Source organism: Podarcis muralis, chromosome 2 (genome assembly GCF_964188315.1).
Source record: "Podarcis muralis chromosome 2, rPodMur119.hap1.1, whole genome shotgun sequence".
Lineage (NCBI taxonomy): Eukaryota > Metazoa > Chordata > Lepidosauria > Squamata > Lacertidae > Podarcis > Podarcis muralis.
Genome location: NC_135656.1, coordinates 35,463,323 through 35,485,681, shown reverse-complemented (window position 1 = coordinate 35,485,681; position 22,359 = coordinate 35,463,323). Strand labels below are relative to the sequence as shown.

Genomic DNA, 22,359 nt, shown 5'->3' with positions numbered 1-22,359 from the left:
GTTGGAGATGCTTTAGCTCTGGGGTTTTGGTTTTGCACTGACTAGGGGTTGGGCTTGATGGCTAGCTAGGCCCACTCCAACTTCACTGATTCCACGAAAGTAAGATAAAAATGGGTACTGAGAGCCAGTGTGGTGGTGTGGTTAAGAGCAGTAGACTCGTAATCTGGTGAACCAGATTCCCCGCTCCTCTACATGCAGCTGCTGGGTGACCTTGGCCCAGTCACACTCCTCTGAAGTCTCTCAGCCTCACTCACCCCACAGAGTGTTTGTTGTGGGGGAGGAAGGGAAAGGAGAATGTTAGCCGCTTTGAGACTCCTTCGGGTAGTGATAAAGCGGGATATCGAATCCAAACTCCTCCTCTTCTACTACTCCCCCCCCCCCCCAATATTCCTTCTCCTTTGGACTTACTAAGATGACTGTGGATAATAGCAATGAAAAGGCAAATGAGCAGACACAAATAGGCAGATGAGCAGGCAAGTTCTTTACTACTGAGCCACAGCCCCTCCTCACATATTTCTGATGCCGCTCAGTTACCTTCATGTGCCAGGCTGATACAGATTATAAAGAAAATCAGTGAAAGTTCAATACTGCTGTTCTCTGCCACTCCCACGCCTGTTCTTTGAGGAAGTAGAGCCAGCGCTGGTGACTGCTGCTCAAGATCGGAGATCTAATGTGTACAAAGGTTGGGGTGTTGGTAAGTATTAACATCTTCATGCTTTTTTGGTAACATTCTGTCTTTGCAACTCTTGCGTATTCCTTTCTATCCCCATGTCTCCCAAGTGTTTGCCTCACTTAAAGGAATTCTGGCCAAGTTAGGGAGAGGGACACCCATTTCCATCACTACCTTCTTGTGCAAGTCTTTGGTCTGGGTGTTCATGGGAGGCATTGTGGACTTTCAGAACACTCTCTGCCCATCCCTGTCTAGGTTTCAGACCCATGTGTTCTTTTCCTCTTTGCAATGCCAAACAAAAGCATAGGGGTGAGGTACAGTGGAACTGGTTTGAATTTGCCTTTCCCAGGCCCTCCCTTGCCATTTCAAGCTCTCGTGAACTTAACAAAACAATGCACACTGCAAATGGGACACCCAGTGGAAAGTCTGAGAAAGCCTCTGGCCTCTTTGATTTTTTTATGAGATGTTATGACTTTATGAGTTTACAAGCTTTACCACAGTCACACATGGATTCCTAGCTTGGGAAGACACAAGTACCTTATATAAGGAGTATTTGGAGGGATAGTTTTTTCTATCCTAGTGTTCAGGAGAGGATGAAATCTTCCCCACATCTAATGTCCTTGGCTAGTCTTATTTAATATATAGGTCTACTCAGGAGCCATCAGGGCTTGTTACTAAACTGATTTCCGAGTCTCAAAGCACCTCTCATATTGCGCACTCTGGTTAACTCTCAGCTTTCTGCTTTTGTGACACATGGAGGAGCAGAATTTGCATGTTGTGGTGTCATGGGAGCAGGGAATGTAGTTACTGGGCATAGCATTCAGATTCCTGATTATTTTCTGGCACTTCTTGACTTTCCTTCTTTTTAAAAGGACTTTTGAACTCTTGGTATGTTTGCAATGCCTAGCAAAAACAGAATAAATTATGCAAATTAGTACAGTGGTACCTCGGGTTAAGAACTTAATTCATTCTGGAGGTCCGTTCTTAACCTGAAACTGTTCTTAACCTGAAGCACCACTTTAGCTAATGGGGCCTCCCGCTGCCGCCTTGCCATCGGAGCATGATTTCTGTTCTCATCCTGAAGCAAAGTTCTTAACCCAAGGTACTATTTCTGGGTTAGCGGAATCTGTAACCTGAAGCGTCTGTAACCTGAAGCGTCTGTAACCCAAGGAACCACGGTAAACATTTCAAAACAAAGTATGCAACAACAACAAAAAGACAGGGACTGTGCATAATTTGTGTAGTTTAATCAGGTTGCAGAAATTAGTTGCTTGCTGCAATGTTCGGATTCCCTGAGAACAGATTAAAAAATATATAGCAAAGACTACATCTGGCCCTAACTATAATCTGATTCATGTGTTACGTCTCTTAGGGATAAAGAATCCCATCTCCATGGAAGAAGTTACATGTTATATTTGCCATCTGCTCTTTCAGGGCGTCAAATCCATGAATGTTCCATATTATTTCTGGTTTGGAAGTGAGAGCTCTTCAATACTTCTGGTTTAGTGGTAAAAACACAGATCCCAGACATCAAGGAAGCTCCGAAGTCAGCAGTCTTTCTCAACCCAATGTCTTCAGTATGCATTCTTATTGATGTATTTAAAGCATTTTCCCCACCCATAGATTTTATTAAAGTTTTTTAAAAAGATATACGAAAGTTAGTATTAAATACCCAATTTTTTTTTTAGAATATCAAAGATAAAGGAAGCTAATCTAAATAAAAACACAAATGGGGGGGGGGAGGAAAAAAGAGAGAAATGACATTGATTGTGAGGAGAAAACTTCTGATTCCTTGTCTGTCAGCAAAAGTAGAAAAAATATTCAAAATATCCACTCAAAGATATAAAGCATTTCTTGCATGCTTTTCATTGCAATGTAATTGCAAGGCAGGGCTCAATTAAAAAACCACCACAATACATAATAAAACACAATAAAAACATCAAACCTATATGCAATGATAAAAACAATAACCATAAAAATCGGGTAAAAGTTAATGGCAGCTTTGGAGCCCAACAGAATAACATTTTCAGCTGAAGGTGTGTGTAAATCAAGGGAACACTCCCAAGACTACCCCAAACTCACCGTCAGATCATATGTCTGTGGCCACAGCATGAACCACAAAAATCATACATCCACTGTTTCGTTCAGAATATTTTTTTTCTTGTTTTCCTCCTCTAAAAACTAGGTGCGTCTTATGGTCAGGTGCGTCTTATGGCGCAAAAAAAATACTGTATATTCCAAGATATCCAGAGGGTGCCAGGTTGGGTAAGGCTGTCCTAGAGACTTTTAAGTTTGTTCCTTCCATACAATTCTGTATACTTGGAATTTGTTCAAATCAACAACTTATTTATTTCTCTGCTTCTGCAGAACTGAAATGGAGCTCTTTTGTCTGTTCTTTGGATATGCAGACAAAGGAAGATTTAAAACTTGAACAGCAGGTTCTAATTCTGCTACTTAAATTTCATCCGACAAATCTGTTTGGATATAGCTTTCCTCTTCTCCCCGTTGCAAACATTATTCTTAATGCAAAGTGTCTCTCTGTGCTGTTTTCTCTCTCTCCTGAGAGGCTTAGGACAGCACTCGCTCTTAAAATATTCATGTTGAAAATCAGCACAAGTAAAAATGCATCCAGAGTTTCTGGTGGTGGGTATGTGGCAGAGAGGATATGGTCTAGTGAAGCAGTCTCCAATGCATTCAGATACAGACTCACCTTTAACTCAAACATGCAATTGGGGACTCTGTTAATTTTGTTTATCATATATTCTTATGGTGGTAGTGCTAAGATGTAACCCACCTTAGATCAGGCAAGTGACCTGGTAGTGGCTGTTTTATTCACTTTTATATGCGTTGTGTGTTTTGGTTGATGTTTCACTGACTTTAGGTCACTTTTGTTTTAATACTATAAAGGGAAATACTATAAAGGGGGGAAATAGGCTGTACACCACTTAGAGATTTTTGAAATATTAAGTGGTTTATAAATGCTTTTTAAGGGACGCGGGTGGTGCTGTGGTGTAAACCTCTGAGCCTTGGGCTTGCTGACCGGAAGTTTGGAGGTTTGAATTCCCACGACAGGGTGAGCTCCCATTGTTCGGTCGCAGCTCCTGCCAACCTAGCAGTTCAAAAGCACATCAAAATGCAAGTAGATAAATAGGTACCACTCCGGTGGGAAGGTAAACAGCGTTTCCGTGCACTGCTCTGGTTTCGCCAGAAGCGGCTTAGTCATGCTGGCCACATGACCCGGGAAAAATCTGTCTGCGGACAAACGTCAGCTCCCTCGGCCAGTAAAGTGAGATGAGCGCTGCAACCCCAGAGTCGTTTGCGACTGGACTTAACTGTCAGGGGTCCTTTACCATTACCTTTTAAAAAATGCTTTTAAATATATAAATAAAATGTTGGTGGATTTTCATGAAAACTTTTCAAACCGTTTCTAACCAGTGGCAAGAAAAGCGGCAAGATTGGAAATCTCAAAAACTGAGTGAAACCAAAATTGCCAGACATGCCTACATCTACAGATAGGCTGGCCATTGGCCACCCAGTTTGAAACTGAGTCAGCATTCAGGAATGGGAGTTATGTCCTAACCATTTGGTCACTGCACACACATTTCCAAACCCCCCCCCAATGTCTTGTAAAGTATTTTGTGCAGTTCGGAAGACTGTAGTGATCCAAAAGCAGTGAGTCAAGGATTTCTAGCTCTCAAAATTCATGAGTTAAAAGCCATGACTACAGAAGTAAAGATGAAGTATAATTTAATATGGCATGGAGCAACTGTAGAAACGGTGCTGGAATATTTGCTGCTTGAAGAAAAAAAAAGAATTTAACAAAGCATCAAATAAAATAAGTCAGAATGCTGAAGTCCAGCAAGTTGAGCCAGAGCTGAAAAAGTGGTTATGTTATCAGTCCTTAACCCGATTTGCGTATCAATGTGACATAAGACATGTTTCTCAAGGGGTTCTTCAGGCTGAAAATATTTACAGCCACAGCTGGAATGCATCATAACTGGTCATCCTGTTTTGCATGACTTGTCCAATAGCGACTCTCATTCTGTGTTGCCCTTTAAACATTAAAAATATTATGTAAATAACTTGTCCCTTCTCTGGATATTTTGGAGGGCAATTCAGGATAAAGGCTGTTAGGTGAAAATGCCAAAGTACATTCTTCTTATTTATTTGACATACAACAACTAGTGTGTATGTTACATTTTCTCCAGTGCCATATTCATCCTGACCTGAAAGAGAAGCACAAGTAAAACCTGTGCCACAGTACTGAGTATTGTGAAAGTATTCTCACCCACTGTATAATTTTTTTACAGGTGTACATTGTAGTGTAGTGACAATCCAGAGTCTTTGCATGCCCCTCACAAAAGCATATACGAGAGAGAGGAGGTGGAGGTTAGACTAACTCTGTAAAGCTTCTGCCAGTCTTCCAAACAGTGTCTTATTCAGATACTGTGGCTTAGCTGTGTACGATCTCTTTGAGCACAGCCTAGCCTCCATCTCTTCTCTCTGCTTGTAATAAAGCCTGCTGCAGGCCTGCATTGAGATCCCTGCCACTGAGCTGTATGCAGCCCTGTTAATATTGGAGTTACCTCACCAATACCTGTGTGAAGCCTGAAGTTTCAACAGGCAGGAGAGAGATCTGTCCTGATGTTGCGGCTTTACGAAAAGGGATTCTGTTCCTGAGTTGGAATAGGAATAGGAATTGAAAGGAGACGTGGAGACCTCCATCTTTGTGTTGTAGCAACTGCCAGTGCTTCCTTCCATAACCTGCTGTGGCTCCAAAGGTGGGTGTGGTGTTGATTAGTTGATGTTTTGCCCCTAGGAATAAGCTGTGTGCCACCTGGTTCAGCAGGAGGTGAGATTATGCCTATGACTTTGAACACAGGCAAGAAGGCTTGGCTTGGCTCTTCAGATCTGAGGCACCAAGACTGAGGAATAACTTGTAGAGCACATCTAATATTCTTTTTCTGCTTCCATGAACATCTGTGCCTTCGCTTTGTTTTTTCAGGCAGGGCAAATCTTTGAAAAGGGAGGGTCTGCCTAGAGTTAGTGAGGCATTAAAGCAAGAATGGCAACCCATAAGGCAAATGCACAATGCGATGGAGCCAGAAAGATGCTATCTTCCTTAATATAGTGGAACCTCTGGTTACGTACCGTCCTCCTTGCGAACGCTTCGGGTAACAAGCTCCGCTAACCCGGAAGTAGGTGCTCCTGGAAGCAAACTTTGCCCTGGGATGTGAGCAGAAGTTGCGCGCCAGAGGCATGTGTGCAGCGGGAGGCCCCATTAGCAAAAGCATGCCTCAGGTTAAGAACGATTTCAACTTAAGAACGGACCTTCAGAACGAATTAAGTTCGTAACCGGAGGTACCACTGTATAGTACATTTTTGTATATTACTCTCAATAATATATGCAGGCAAACACCCGCCAGACAACTAAAAGATCTCTCCCATTCCTTTGGTCCATGTTCAGCAAGGGCTGATCCTCAAGAAAGTTGAGGAGCAAAGATGGAGTCCTACTGGAGTTTGTGAGCTACCCAACTATTGAAAATCTGGAGTTTGAGGGTCAATTATTCTCTATGGAGGGGGAACGGGTCTTTCTGGATGTTTGAGTCTTATTAGAGTTTTATTCCTTTGTACTATTATTTGGGGACACGGGTGGCGCTGTGGGTAAAAGCCTCAGCATCTAGGGCTTGCCGATCGAAAGGTCGGCGGTTCGAATCCCCGCGGCGGGGTGCGCTCCCGCTGCTCGGTCACAGCGCCTGCCAACCTAGCAGTTCGAAAGCACCCCCGGGTGCAAGTAGATAAATAGGGACCGCTTACCAGCGGGAAGGTAAACGGCGTTCCGTGTGCTGCGCTGGCTCGCCAGATGCAGCTTTGTCACGCTGGCCACGTGACCCGGAAGTGTCTCCGGACAGCGCTGGCCCCCGGCCTCTTGAGTGAGATGGGCGCACAACCCCAGAGTCTGTCAAGACTGGCCCGTATGGGCAGGGGTACCTTTACCTTTACCTTTACTATTATTTATTTCCTACAAGTTCCTGTCTTTTATTCCATTTACTTTGCTAAGTTTGAAGTTGAAGGGACATGACCTTAGCTAAAGATGACTAACTGGTTTCCTGAATCATTTACCTTACCTTTGGAGGAAGATGTCATTGTCTATTCAGAACCCAATTCTTTCTTGTAGGAGGTGATAATTAATCTTTGCTGGCAACACAGGATTAATGTGCTGGTCTTTACAGTAAGCTGGGAAGTCAGAATATTTACTCATACCTCCCAGGTCACGTTTGAAGAAAGGACTAAGTACCAGGGTAAGGATAGTTCATAACAGGGATCTCCTTTTATATCAAGTTATGCCAACTGCTCTGATGTCATGATCTACGGGAATTAACCATGTAAAAAGTCCAGATTGTCACAAATTGGGGCAGCACGGAAAAGCTCCCATTCCCAGACTCTCTAATAGCCTAAGTTGTTAGATGCTTTCATGCCCCATTAAGAATGTGTTTAAATCTCTTCCATTGAAAGAAATCCATTTAAATTTGGATGAATTGTGCCTATTATTTCCAGAGCATTCCTACTGGCTCACTCCCAGTACTTTGTATAGTATCTACACACACACACACACACACACACACACACACACACACACACAAACTTCTCAGCTGTAAGTCTTTTCTTTCTTTTGACAACCAGACTGAAAGGCATGTTTGATCACATACTAAACAGCTCGGCCAATAAAATAAACATTAGGTGCCCCTGTGACTCTGGTCATACATTGCTGGTTGCTATATGCATTCAAAATAACACAGAAAAGCCTGTTTGAGAAAGGAATCATGGAATCAATAAGAAGTATTATTTGTGTGTGTGTGCACTGCCTGACATTAGGAAAAACAAAGCAGATAAGAGAGTGTCGATATTTATGGAAATACCAAAGCTAAGGAGGGGACCTCCTAACACAGCTTTGTAATGCTGTAGAAATAATAGACCAATTCTGAAAAAGTGTTGTATCACAACTAAACCAACCAAACCAAACAAAAAAAATATAGTTGAATCCAACCATTCGGAGTAGACCTGCTGAAATAAACCTTGCTGAGAATTTTAGTGGGAGAATATTGTTGTGGGAGAATATTATTGTGCTCATGTCTTGTGGTTAAGGATCTTCCAATTTTGGTTTTCATTTCTCATTTTTCCATTCTTGATTTCAGTTCTCCACATTTTGCAGCCATTTGTACTAAGCACACACACACACACACACACACACACACACACACACACACACACCATGAAACTTTTCCTAATGTACACATTTTTGCAAGCAACCTTTCCTAATATAAAGCATGTCTGTAAGTTATTTTTTACAAATGTATTCATTTTTATGCACACTTTCCCCTAATATCTGCATTTTGTGAACATTGCTTGGTTGGAGAACTGCACTGCAAAATTTACAGAAGTGCAAATTTTGAAACAAGATAGATTCAGCTTTAAATGGCTACTGAATTGAATTTATCCTCCCTCCCTGCTTGTGGGTTTTCCACAGGCATCTGGTTGGCCACTGTGGTAACAGAACACAGCATTAAATAGGCCTTTAACCTGATCCAGCAGAGCATTTATACTTTTACTATAGCACTCTTTGCCTGCCTACCATCCATACTCATGTCCTTGCCCGCACCTTGTCCCTATTTAGATGATGATATTTGAAGCTGAAAACATACATCTTTGCTATATTGCCTTTTAGCTCATGATAGCCAGAGTTCACAGGGACGCGGGTGGTGCTGTGGGTTAAACCACAGAGCCTAGGTCTTGCCGATCAGAAGGTCAGCGGTTCGAATCCGCACAACGGCGTGAGCTCCCGTTGCTCGGTCCCTGCTCCTGCCAACCTAGCAGTTCGAAAGCACGTCAAAGTGCAAGTAAATAAGTAGGTACCACTCTGGGTGGGAAGGTAAACAGCATTTCCGTGCACTGCTCTGGTTCACCAGAAGCGGCTTAGTCATCTGGCCACATGACCCAGCTCCCACAGCCAATAAAGTGAGATGAGCACCGCAACCCCAGAGTCGGCAACGACTGAACCTAATGCTCAGGGTTCCCTTTACCTTTACCTTTACTAGCCAGAGTTCACCCATAGCATTGATGTCTGAACCTCTTTTCTCGTGATTTTCATTTCAGAACTTTCCCACGGCCATTGGACCTACCAGGTTCTGTGATGTCCTGTCCAGATGTACAAAGCATCCTGGGCAGTAGCAGGTAAGGGCACACAAGAATGCTTGATGGCAAGTCTTCGTATTTGTGTGAAGGAACATCTGAACTACTTTTGCAAACTATTGCAGTACCTCTTGGGTTCTTTGCGGCTAGTTAGAATGTCATTCAAAGTAACTCTGCTGCTGGTGCCATCACCACTTCAGGCAGGTTCAGTCTCTATCTGATGTTTTGCTGGCACACTTTATTGTGATCCTGATGCTTCCACATCATGCCATGCCTGCTAGCCATTGCAAGACTTCTCCACTGTCCTATCCCAGCTACAAACATTTTTTGATCTTTGCCTGAGAGAAATAAAAACAACCAAGAATTCTGGAATTCTTTCACTCTTCTCTCTCTGTACCTTTCACTGTTGTACTCAGTGGATGCCCTAGAGGGTTTATTTGTAGCACCCCGAGACTTATTTTAGCTCAGGTCCTGCCAAACCAGTACTGTTTACAACGGTTTCTGCCCAGTGTGCATAGAAAGTTACTGACATTGCAGCTGAGCCAGTTCAACTAGTTGTCCTGACTCCGTCTTCAGAATACCTGCCTTGCCTTTGAAAATAACCTTTAAAGGGTGCTATGTGGCAGGGACTTTCTGAGTCCCAGAATGCACTGGAATGAAAGGAATGAATGGGTCATTTATTAGTTATCATGTTGCTTCTTGTGTGCTTTTTGCAGAAGCATCTGTTAGACTTTCAGTGAAAAGAGGCTGAATGAATTGTTAGGGTCAAGCTCATTCACCTACTATTGCGTATCTATTTCATTTTCATTTTATATTCGGGCTCTCAGGAATATGTTATCGCAAGACAGCAAGCACTAATTAAGCCATCATGCAATGACAATATGAAAGGCCATAATTCAAACTTTGAAAGCAACCAATAACATTAGACTAGTCAGTGCATTAAGGCAACAACCACAATATAATCAGAATGAAAACAACATCACAAATTTGAGTAGGCCAGTTAAAATTGCTCTGAAAAATCAGGGGCGGGGGGGAACCATGGATATGTTACACAACACATGACACAATCAAGTCTGGCTTTGATCTTACTCTACCCTATGCCATATTGATATGAGAATTGGAATGATTATGCTATAAACCTCAAGGGGTGCTGCATATAATTTCATTCCCTCATGCCACCTTCTGTCCTTATATTGTCAGGCCCAGATGATAAAGAGAAGAGTGAGGACAGAGGGCATGATGATACAGAACTTCATTCCCTTTCTTTCTCAATGAGTTTCCAGCACATTGAAGTTTTAGAAAACCCAAATCCATGCCACTACTATCTTAGACTGAACCCCTTACTCTTTGAGTCTGTGCTAATGCGAAAGGTTTTAAACCCATGCCTGAGACACTGAGCACAAATGGCTTTTGAGCGTCTCTCCTTGCTTCAAGCAATTTGTGCCTGACTAATAATACAAGGAAGGGCCCAAAACAGTCCAGCACCATCTCCCTCCTGGATTATTTCCAAGCACATGAAGACAGTCACTAAAGAAGTGCTGAATGTGTCAGGGCGGTCCTCTTTCACAGCTAGAAGTCAGCAGGATGCTCAAATTTCTTTCTCCAAGCAATAAAAGGTTTTTGTTTTTAAATTTTTAATTTGGCGCTTAGATCAAAGCCAGCACACTAGTGCTACTTCAGCCTATTCTCAGCCCTCTAGTCTTGAGCCAGAAAATGGTTTCTTGCAACTTCACAAAGAAATCATTGCTCTTCCATGAAAGCCACACCTTCGTGTGTGTTTTGGTTTTTGGCAAGCAGGGCACCTTTCAACTCAGATGCTTGGCATGTTTTGAATTCATGGTCTGAGATGAGTTGCAATTTTCCTGCACGCCCACATCAGCCATATCACAGGCATATTTTACAGCCAAAGCTGAAAAGGTGCTTAAGAAAATATTTATTGTGCCAATCTTGGCTGGACATGATCCAGCTGGAAGGAGGAAACAAATAACCACAGGGGTTTTGCTCACATACCTTGCAGAGAGGAACCTGAGGTAAGCTCTAACATGGAGCTACTTCACCCTTCAGTATATACAACATTGTATGTAAAGTGCCAACAAACGTTTATTTCGGTGCAACTATGCGGAGGGGGAGGAAGTTGAGAGCCGATCAAGAGATTTACGGCAAAAGCAACATGGCGTTGTAGTGATTGCTCTGGTTATCTATGGGAAAGGACTGGAAAGTGTAATTGAATATTTATTTCATTCATTCCTTCCTTCTTAAGAGTGTATCCTGCCCTTCCTCACAAAGAAGCCCAGGGTGGCAAAGAACAGGTGACAAAGCAATAAAAAACATATTAAAAGCAATTCCAATACGGATGTAGACTGGTAAGGATCTCAATTTGAAAGGCATTTTGAAAGAGGAAGGTTTTCAGTAGACATCCAAAAGACAACAGACACGCCACCTTTCTAATATTGAAGGGGGATTCGAAAAGTAGGTGGCAAAACCCTAAAGACCCAGTTCCTGCACTGCCTATTGACATCACAGCACCCTTTCGGCACCTGCTAAAAGCATTTTTATTTGGCAAACCCATCAAGACATGTATAGAAGTCGACAGGTATTTTACATCTGGTTTTACCCTAACTGTTGATGTTAATCATATGTTGAATTTCTATTATGTTGAATTTTGCCTTTTGTTGACAATTTTAACGTTTGTTGGTTTTGTTGGAGGTTTTGAGTCATGGTTGGCTAAGTTTTATTCAGAGTAGACCCACTGAAATGAATAGACCAAACCCTTAATTTAACTGGGTCTGCTCTGATTAAATCTTAGTGGAGTACCACTCTTTATTTACAGGCAAGTGGGACATATGTTTTGTGGAATAATGAATGATTTAAATAAATAATTTTCCACAATAACCCGGTAAAGTAGGCCAGGCTGAGAGACAGTGACTTGTCCAGGTTCACCCAACGAGTTCCATGGGCGGGAGGAGGGGATTTGAACTTAACCTGGTGCAAATGGACATCTTTTTTCTTTAGGAATTAATTGGGAAATTTTCCTTTTGTCGAAAGGAATCAGTGGTAGATCTAAATAGTGAGGGTGCAGCATGGATTGGACAGCAACCACACAGATGGACCACCTGATCCTGTGCGCTAGCAATGAGCAAAGCTACTTTTGATGTAGTAACTACAGGCACACATGTTATTTCCCAGATGTAGATTGCATTTGGGGTAGGGAATTGCAGTGTACGAAATGTCTGTCAGAAATGGTGTGAATAGAACTGGGTCTGCCTCTGCTTGTACAGAAGCACATTCTTCAGAGTACCAGGGTGGGGTCTCCCACTCCTTCCCTCTGGGCTTTTTTTTTTTACTCATTCAGTCCTAAACTGGTTTTTCTAGTCCTTTTTTTTTTTTAAGGCAAGTTTCCATCTCGGCTCTTAATCACCTGCAGCTCAGGGAGGAGCCACCCAGGTTCTGCTTTTAACAATCTGCAGACTTTCTCATCCTCTCCTGTCATACCATCTCCACAGACAACCTCAGGCAGAGGCAGCTGCTGGAACGCACCCACCCCTTTCTTCAACAGCCTTCCAGACAGCGAGAGAGAGGGGAGCTTCAGCCGCTGCCGAGATGTTCAAAGGGGTGGGCAAAGGCTCGCCAAGCAGAAGCTCCCCTAGCAAAGGGTCCCCGATCAAGCAGCCCAAGTAAGTAGTTCAAAAGTCTGTGGTTTTTGCAGAAGTGGGGAGAGTGCCATGGGCGCCGGGAGGCCACCTCTGAACTGGCAAGGTGTCTTACAAGTAAAGGGGGGGTGGAATCAACATTGTTTGCCTAAGGGAAGGTCCAAAAGAATAAGTGGTCTGTGGGCAGCTGCCTGTATCCATTCACCTGGTTGGGAGTAAACATTGAACTCTGTGGTATTTTTCCTTTGAGCAGACACACCGAGTGTTCTGCTGCAAAAGCTATACTGGCTTCTCTTCTCCACAGGAGGCTTCCTCCTCCTCAGCCTGGCAAATGCTTCTGAATATCTGTGTACAAGTGAGAAGGTGAAAATCCCTATTTATTGAGACTAGTTACGAAAAATATGGCTTGGCTTGGGAGCATACCTAAAAGCTCAACATCTGGTGGTATTCCCAGCACAAGTGACCCACAGTCTTTTGAGACATCTCTGTCTCCTATTGTGACAATTGGGAATTGTCTCAATAGGAGACCAAGATGTCTCAAAGTGTCTGAAAGTGCCACAAGACTTTTTGTTGCTCTAGCTCTGTTACCCTGCTTGATCTTTCTCTTCCTGTAGTGGGATGGAAATTGTGGTGCTCTCTTGCATCCCACTGCCATTGGGATTCTTAAAAGACAAAGTAGCCTTCAAAGGGGCACAGCTGCCATTGCTCCGTGGTGGCCAAGCGTAGGAGGCAGACAGCTAAACATTTTCCATTGGCTGCCAGATTTCCCTTCTCCCTCTTGGAGGGGTGTGATTCCTCTTGCAGGTATAATGCATACAAGGCACTGTTCAAGGCACCTAACTGGCCAAAGCAGGAGAGCCCAATAAGTCAAGTTAGCAGAGGGTAGAATAATATTGGAGAAGGAGAAGTTCATACACCCCAATTATCCTTGCTTGTTAAGGGCAGTGCTTTTTTTTCATGTGGTTCTCAAGGGTGCACAATTCATTCACCTCTAGAGGTTGTTGTTAAAAAATTACCCTGGTTAAAGGTAATCTGTTTTCTTGTCCAAGTCCATGGCTAATCACTTCCTCTATTTTGATAAATTTTTACCTTTTGCAGATGCCTTTTTTGAATGTTTATGTGAGTTGCTAGAACAGTAATTCTTTAGGGTTCAGAGTGGGGAAGGGATACATCTTTTCTATCAGGGCAACCTGTGGTAAGTGCCTGTGCAACAGACATTAAGGTATGCAGGCTGCCATTTTGCACCTGCTGCAAAATGGTCCATTCCCTCCTGTTTCACTTTCTACTCCAATGTGGTGCCCTCCAGATGTTATGGCTTCATGCAATTCCCTTTCCTTCAGAGGCAGATGGAGTCCTTAGGCTACATGCAAAGCTACCTTAACTTAAGAACAATCTTCTCTGTCAGCTGCTTACTCTCTTCTCCTTATATGCCCAACTGAGATTTTGTTGTTGAGCAGCTGCTGCCATTTGAAAGGTTTGTACATGCTGCAGGTTAGTAGCACAAGTGTGATGATTTTTTCCAGGGAGGTATCCGCTGATAATATTGTCTTAGGGACTATGTCCTTTTTTAGTTTGTGTTCCTCCTGATTGGATTGCGCACATGGTGTAGGCCAGAGAATGGTCTGAGGGCACACAATGTTGTCACACTGTTAAAGCAAAGTGGGCCTCAGACTGATCTGCTAACTCTCTGTCTTGGCTTTCCAAAAGAGAATATACATGAAAGAAATCTGAAACCATCATAGTATTTCTGTGCATCCCACAATCAAGCTGCACTAAGAGTGTTTGAGGTAGCATAATGCAATAATTCAGATTATGCATAGTTTGCCTTATGAAGAGCTTCAGCCACATGGCTAGCGGTGGGGGATGCCTGAATGTTTGGAGGAGTCCTGTGAATATCTGCAGTAGGGAATAAATACACCTCATTGATAGAAGGCCATGGGAAGCTGCCTGATAATGAGTCAAACCGTTGTTCCATCTATTCCAATTGTGTCTGCTACAACTGGCAGTAGCTCTTCAGGGTCTTCTTCATCTCCTGGAACTTGGTCATTTCTTACAAAATGGAAATGCCAGAGATTGAACCCGGAACATTCTGTGTGCAAAACTAGGGATGTAAGGAGGCAGCAATTTCCATCCCATCCTCAGTTAGTCACAGTCAGCACCATTCCCATTCCACTACGGTTCGGCTTCATATATTTTCTATTCCCAAAACATAGGCAATGAATTAAACAGTCAATTTCTGTACATTTCAATGGAAGGGAATCATTAAAAAAAAAAACCATGCAGAGAATAATGTAACCATTAACGTAACATTTGCCGACTTAGGGGGGGAACCAATGATGAAGAATGTTGCTTGTATTCATTTGTGTGATTTCTGATCCTGACCCATCAATGAACATTCAGATTGAGAGAATTTCCAATCCTGCTTCTCTTTCTGATGAATTTTTTCATCCCTATGCAAAACCCATGGTGTTCCACTGTTGAATTATCTAACCACTCCTCAAAAGAAGCCATGGAAATGTTATAGATGTCATGATCAGTATTTCTGAATATGGTGCTTTTACCCTAGCAGGCGTCACTCATACTTATTCTAGCAGTTGAGACACAGACCCATGGTGTTCCACTGAGTTGTGATGTGACCCTTTAAAGACAAATGCTGTCCCTTGAAAAAAATCTATATACTCCAGGCTTGAGTCTATTTGAACTGATAGGGAGACAGATATTGCTGATGGCTACAGTTTTTCTATCAACTCAGTGCACACTGGAATCATTGTTCATTCATTTGTAAAGTCTTAATTTTCTCCATAGACAATTGCTAAGAATACAATAAAATCTTCTTAGCTTTAGTTTTGTCATCAGCTTGACTTTTAAAATTAGCTTTGGTTGCCCAAAGCAAAAAACAAACAGCCAAGACAGGTTGATGTTTTAGACGGCAGGTGTTCGATAGGAATCCAAAACGAAATGATTTTGCTGGTTCAAAAAGTCAAGGCAGTATGTCCAAGATCTGTCTATTGCTTAGTGACTTCCAAATGCCTCATAAATATTAACTCAATTAAGCCTGCCCTTATTCTTCTCTATTTGACAGGCTATTCATGATGATATCCAGTGTCAGTCATATTCTTGAGTATGACTTAACTGGACATCACCCATAGCTGAGACAAGCTGAATCACTGTGCCCTGTCATGGCTCCTAGACTGCTTGATCTTTTCACCTAAGAATAAGGAAGAAACGAATGCTGTCATTTATAGGAACTGAGGCTTCTAATAATCTTCCAGCTCCTGGCACAATCGCTACCACATTCAGTTTGTGGAGCCTGTATTTTATGAATGTCACCAAGCTTGTATTCACATCCATAGCCCATGCAACTTTTCTGCATAATAACCTTTTGGTGCATTGCAAACTTGCACCGTCACCTGAATGCAAAAGTGATTGCATTGGTAGCTAGCATGGAAGAGTTTGTGATTCTTAAAGCTGTTGTGAGGTGGAGATGAGAATAAACACATGAACAATTATTGTGCAGGTGACCTGTTGTGGGCTGGGGTGTGATGCTGGCAGATTATGGCTATTGTTGTTTCCAGTGGTTTGACATCACCCCTGGAGGCATACTCCATTGTCTCTCGAGACAGTTGTATGCCAACATTTATTGTGGCATGGAAAGGTGAAGTCACACATACAAATTCTAATGAGGTGTCATCATTTCTGGAAACAGTTGACAGCTATTTCTGGATTTCTTCCCTTTTTCGGTACAGATTAAACTTGAATGAGTGAGAGCAAGAAAGTTAGGAGGCTCATGGGTGTGCAGAAGTTGTTAGTAAGTTGTATTGATTTAGAAGCTAATTTATTTTTATTTTTAAAGGGGGAATTTCTAGGTTCATTTCTGAGCCAATCCAGTGAAGACAGCATCAGGGCTGCTTGCACATTTCTAGACTTGAAAGCCCTAAATTTATGGTCATGGAAGAAACCACGTAGTTCACTTATTATTACAGAGGAATATATATATGGATATTATATATATATTACAGAGTATATATATATGGATGGATGGCATGGTCCAACAGAAGATGTTCAACCCAACCATTTTTTCCCCTGGGGAGAGTATCAGAATAACTAAATATTTCAGGTCAAGGAATCTAGGTGAAATATACACCTAGTTATTAAACTCAGTTCTTAACTCAGAAAATGAAATGGATGTTCTATTGAAAAATCGAGTAGTTCCAGGTGTCAGCTAGCTCCTCTTTCATTGGATGTCACCAGTGTGGCAAGCCATTCCGCACTCTGAAGTCCCTTCCACTATTGACTTCAGAGTATATTTTATCTTTTTATTTTAGTAGCCACCTTATGTTTTCCTGTTGAAAAAAAAAGGACAGTAGAGAACCTATTAATAAAGCAGAATGACAAGCCCAGAATTAGGCATAGAAAACAACATAGTATAAATGGATGTCATCTAGGCCTTGAATTTTGGTCTGTATCAGAGAGTATTTATGAAGCCTCTTTACCTTTATAAAAGAGTATCACATACTTAATTTAAAAAATCCTGCTCAGAAGCAGAATGTTAATTGAGAGAGAGGGTGCATAGGTAGCATTTGGTTAACTAAATATACCATATTTTTCTGTGTATAAGACAACCCCTATTTTTTTGAACCCTCAATTAAGAAATCAGTATTTTTTGGTTGCCAAGGTTGTTGAGCTTTTCTGGGGCAATCTTGAAGTTGTTGATCACCCTGCCGAAAACCGTGTATAAGACGACCCCCCGTTTTTTACTCAAAAAATTAAGGGGGGAAAAACCATTGTCTTTCATACACTGAAAAATACAGCAAGTAAGAAAAGCCAAGATACTTCCTAGATTAAACACAAAAAGCTGTGGGGTGGTAGTTTCAGAAATGAAGGTAACTGCTGACCTAACCTGGATGATCTCCAAGCACGCTTAATAAAGCCAATTAGAGAGAATCATCAGTGAATTACCATGAAGACAGTTACACAGAGGCAAGCACAGAATATGTATTTGTTCTGGATAAAGTTGTTACCAGACTTAGGATTTAATAATCACATTGCGCTCATGCCTCTTAAGAGGTCAAGGCAATGAACACAATTAAAAGGTTCACTTTGAAGGAAAACCTTTGACATAAGTTTGGCAATGGATCAATTTGCTACATGGGTTTTGCTAAGGCTGTGAATCTAGGAAGGTAGATGGTTGTTGGGATAACTTTAGCATGTGTGGGAACATCTTTTGTGGTGTACTCTCACATTCAGAGGGCAGCATGAAGTTTGAGCAGCCACCCCTACCCAGAGCAGGGTGACTTTCATGAACCTCCCCTAGCATGAGCCTGGGTCAAGCCTGCCATGTTAAATCTCCCACAGTGACCCAGAGCATCTGACATAGCATTGCTGAATGACATTCTCTGGGGCACTGTGGGAAATGTTGGGCAGGAAGCCCAAAACAGGAGGCAGAGTCAAAAACAGTGCGCCGTGAAAAGGTGCTAGATGCTATCGCCAGTCCTGAGAATTTCTAAACAAGCATCACATGGCAAAATGCAAATAGACAACAAGGAAGAGTTCCATGAACAGCAAGCTTCTCGTTCCAGCTGGTCTTTGGTTCTTGGATTACTCTGTTTTATCAGAAAGGTGGGTCACCAAAACACCTTGAGTTTCAATACTTTGTGGTTTCTTGCCATACATATCATACCATAAATTGCAAAGTATGAGCAAAGCTGCCAGATACGTTGAGTTTCCCTTGACTAGGCCTGTTGGCCGAGGTGCAGAAAGAGAACTCAGAAAAGGAAATACCTTTCTAGGGCTGTCTCAACATGTCAGGGAGGCTGCATGGGTAATGACTAATATTCCTTCTCGTTTGGCAGAAAGCAACAGTTGAAGTTCTGGGTGGTGTCCAAGTGTTTGCCGTCAACGGCTCCTCCTCATTCCAGGGATGGGGAGCCGGTGGGGCGTCAGCAAGAGGCAAGCGACTTGTGCAATTGACATGAGAAAGGCTAAACCAGTTTCTGCATTCAAACTGGTAGGACTAGTGATCTCTGAGGAAAACGGGAGCCTGGTTGTGTGTGTGCCCTCTCTCACCAAACATTACCACCCACCTTCTTTGACAGTGACAGAGAATAAAGTTTCGCACAGGAACAATTGGTTGCATCCAGTTGTGTGCGCGGAACAACTTCTGCTCGTGTAACAAAATGTCTCCTCCCTCTCCTCTCCCCACACCCCACATCTGCTCTAGGGGTTTTCACAACCCTCCGCAGCAGATCTGGAGTCAGAGCAAAGAGGAGGAGAGGGAGTGGGAGTTCTGTTGGGCTCATGGAAGTCATTGCATGTGCTCAGTGACTTAGCTTAGATTCAATCTGACATATATTGCCGTTTTGAGTGCTAAGAAAATGTGACATTCCTGAAACAGAAAAGCCCCCTTGAAAGGATCTAGATCGATCTATCTATCTATCTATCTATCTATCTATCTATCTATCTATCATCTATCCACATAATAATTAAATATTTCTATAGCAGCCCATCAATAAAAATTCCCTGTGCATCCTACAAACAAGACAAGATTATGATTACAGCATGTAATAGTTTTTAAAATCCCACAAGAAAACAACACCTCGCTTTCTTTACAGTAACTGTTTGCAATAATACCACAAGCAGTTTACAGCCTACACTAAATTACACTAGGCCACAATTGTCCAAGCTTAATTTAAAAGGAAAATTACTAAGGTGGAACAGAGAGAGAGAGAGAGAGTGATGATCCACCATAAGAAGTGAGGATGACTCAACACGCATAATCACTTTTTCGCTCCATTTCACTTCACTAATTTATTCTAGCCTTTGTTGCTGCTCTAGAAAAGCAGGATTAACAGATCAGAGAGCCTAAATTGAAACTAAACTTGGAAAGCTACTCAACATTTTAACTGAAGTGGTACAGAGCCCTTCATGGACTTCTCCAAGGCATCTAAAGTTTTAGCACTCTAATTTCTTCTTTCGCCATTGATTTATGCTAGCAGTAATGATAGGGTGTGTCTGAAGACATAGGGTTTTTGAAAACTGAATACTTCTGATGGTACATACCTCTGTCATTTTTCTGCAACAAAGGACAGCTGTTTCTCAGACATTCATTACATCAGCTCATTTTTATTGCTACGCTTTCCTGCATGCACACACTTATTTTCTGTTGATTAGTCTGAAATAAGCCAGTTTATTTTGACTTTGGCTTACAATTCCACAGTACAGGAGACAAAAAGCATGTGCTTAAATGCATATACATGTGTCACAGAGCCTTGACCAATTGCTAGCTTCCGGGTGAATTAATACAATCCTTAGCTTCAGATACTTCTTTTCAGAGTTTATGCTGCCATTTTTAATCTGTGCATGCTAAAGACATAGCATTGTGTGTTAGCAGAGATGGAGGAGAATTTTGTTCAAGCTTGCATTTTAAGGAGAAACTGCTTAATTCATACTACTTGAACAAATACGCGAACCAAAACACAGCTAACCTTTGAAAAGTTGCACTTGTATGAATTTTACAATGCCATTCTCCAGCAAAAATTTGTACAGAAATGCATATACACAAAATTGTGTATATCAGTGAAGATCACATACAAGAAATATATAATATTTGGGGAAATCGCTTACAAAAATTTGTATATTGGATGCATTTATATACAAATATATTATATGCTGGTAGAAATGTATAAAATGCATACAAATTTGTGTGTGTGTGTGTAAAATTATGTCAACTGTATTTAAGGTTGGGAAAATGAGTTTTCCTTTCCAGTTTTTTTTAAAAAACAAAAACACAAAATACCCTCCAGATATTCACTGAATAATATTTACCAAATATACTTGTAACCAGCATTCAGTTGTTACCAACCATTATATTTTGCAGCGTCGATATGCAACACAGTACAGTGTTAGTTACCAGCATGGGCAGCTGATATGTAATGGTACAGTGGCTATCAAGCGTCCTACCTTCAAGGAACACTTTCTACTTTGGCACCTGCCAAGGAACCTCTGTGTGCCACAATATTCTTGTGGAGGAACCCTGAAAATGATTCTGGTGCTTGTTATCGGGTTCATACACACTCAGTTCACTCACAAGGGCAATGTTGAGTCCCACAAGAACACGCTGTGTGCCCATATAACATACTCATTCTCTTGTGATTGTTGAAGTAACATCAGTTGTTGTTCTTCTCACAGAAGAGTATTGCTAAACTCTCTGTCCATGACACAATGTGGAGACTAGAGACAGGAAGAGCTGACAGTTAATGATATCAAAGGGGAGCTGTTCTCTCTTTTGATTTCAATCATGGGGTGGTAAAACGTCAGGTTTGAAATCACCTTCAATCCCAATATTCAGGGGCTGATGGGGGAGAATCAGGCATCAAGGCATGGCTCAGGAATGGGGTTTAAAGTGAAGGAATAGGGGACAGTTGAAGTGAGCTCCCCAGAAGAGAGTTTGAAAACAACTGGTTGTTTGTGATATTTGACAGCATTTGATAGCTGGCATGCAATAGTATTTACTGTTCAAAAGCTGTCATGTAATGGTATTTTTATCTTGTAACATTTGAATGATAGGTATATAGTATATTTGTGAATAATGATTTCCATTCAAAGTGTGAATACAAAGCTTTGGTAACCAAAAAGTATATTTAGTAGGTTCTTTTTAAAAAACCGGGACGCGGGTGGCGCTGTGGGTTAAAGCCCCAGCGCCTAGGACTTGCCGATCGAAAGGTCGGTGGTTCGAATCCCCGTGGCGGGGTGCGCTCCCGTCGTTCGGTCCCAGCGCCTGCCAACCTAGCAGTTTGAAAGCACCTTCGGGTGCAAGTAGATAAATAGGGACCGCTTACCAGCGGGAAGGTAAACAGCGTTCCGTGTGCTGCGCTGGCTCGCCAGATGCAGCTTGTCACGCTGGCCACGTGACCCAGAAGTGTCTGCGGACAGCGCTGGCTCCCGGCCTATAGAGTGAGATGAGCGCACAACCCTAGAGTCTGGCAAGACTGGCCCGTACGGGCAGGGGTACCTTTACCTTTACCTTTACTTTAAAAAAACCACATAGGATGATAGATGCTTCTGATAGATAACAAGTATCTCTTCTCAGAGACAAATAGTTTTATTTTCCATTAGAATGACTCCCTACAATATTATAGTCTGCAATGTCATTCACTGCAGTTTTTATACTTTACTCATTACTGAGGGGAGAAAGAAATCAACTATTGCTCTTTTCAACATATAACGTAACACACCCTAGGTGGTTCTCAAGAAGTCACTAGGAAGTCATCAATAGGTCAAGCAAACATTGTGTCTGGATTGTCAGGCTGTTGACAATCCACAGTATTAATTTGTGGTTATAGGCGTGTATGAAGAAGGAAATTTCTTAGTCTGGGCTGGTGGAGAATTGTGGAGAAGGATTGTTGGACAGAACTGGAAAGACTTGTGAAGAAGAAACAGTCGACTGAAGTTGCAGGACATTAGCAACTTTGGACTTTGGATGTGCAATGACTTTGAAAGCTAAAAACCCTCTCTAGGCTCAGAGAAAGACGCCTTCTTGTAGCAGCTGTGTATAATATGTATATAGTGTGTTTTGTGTTTACCAAGTGAAACAACCTCTGCTACATTTTGTCTGCTATGGGAAGCTTAATCGCTTTGCTAAACTTCTGACTACGCGCAGTCACCCAGAAGATTACTGGGCACAAACACTCCAAAATGCATCTCACTTCCACATTACATCAGCAATAAAGTTAGATACTCTTTCTCAACAGCAGACTTGGATCTGTTTCATTCCTATTGGCCTGGGAGGGTCTCCTTGTGAGCTGGGGGCGCAGCAAGGCTTTGTTGAGGCTGTTCAGCTGATACACAGAA

The 22,359-nt window shown here is 42.1% G+C and overlaps 1 protein-coding gene across 3 annotated transcripts in view; it reads left to right on the top strand.

Annotated features, from left to right (window-relative positions):
• Positions 1–351: 351 nt before the first annotated feature.
• EVPL (envoplakin) overlaps positions 352–22,359 on the top strand; it is a 48,823-nt gene continuing 26,815 nt past the window's right edge. Inside the window, exons 1-3 of one of the 3 annotated variants that reach the window (XM_077924220.1) lie at positions 352–694; positions 8,825–8,902; positions 12,364–12,534. In XM_077924220.1, the coding sequence (XP_077780346.1) occupies positions 8,862–8,902; positions 12,364–12,534 (212 nt within the window). In that variant the 5' untranslated portion in view covers positions 352–694; positions 8,825–8,861. Of the gene's footprint in view, positions 6,973–8,824; positions 8,903–12,363; positions 12,535–22,359 lie in introns of all 3 variants that reach the window. The other 2 variants (XM_028716943.2, XM_028716944.2) reach the window with 2 other exon arrangements.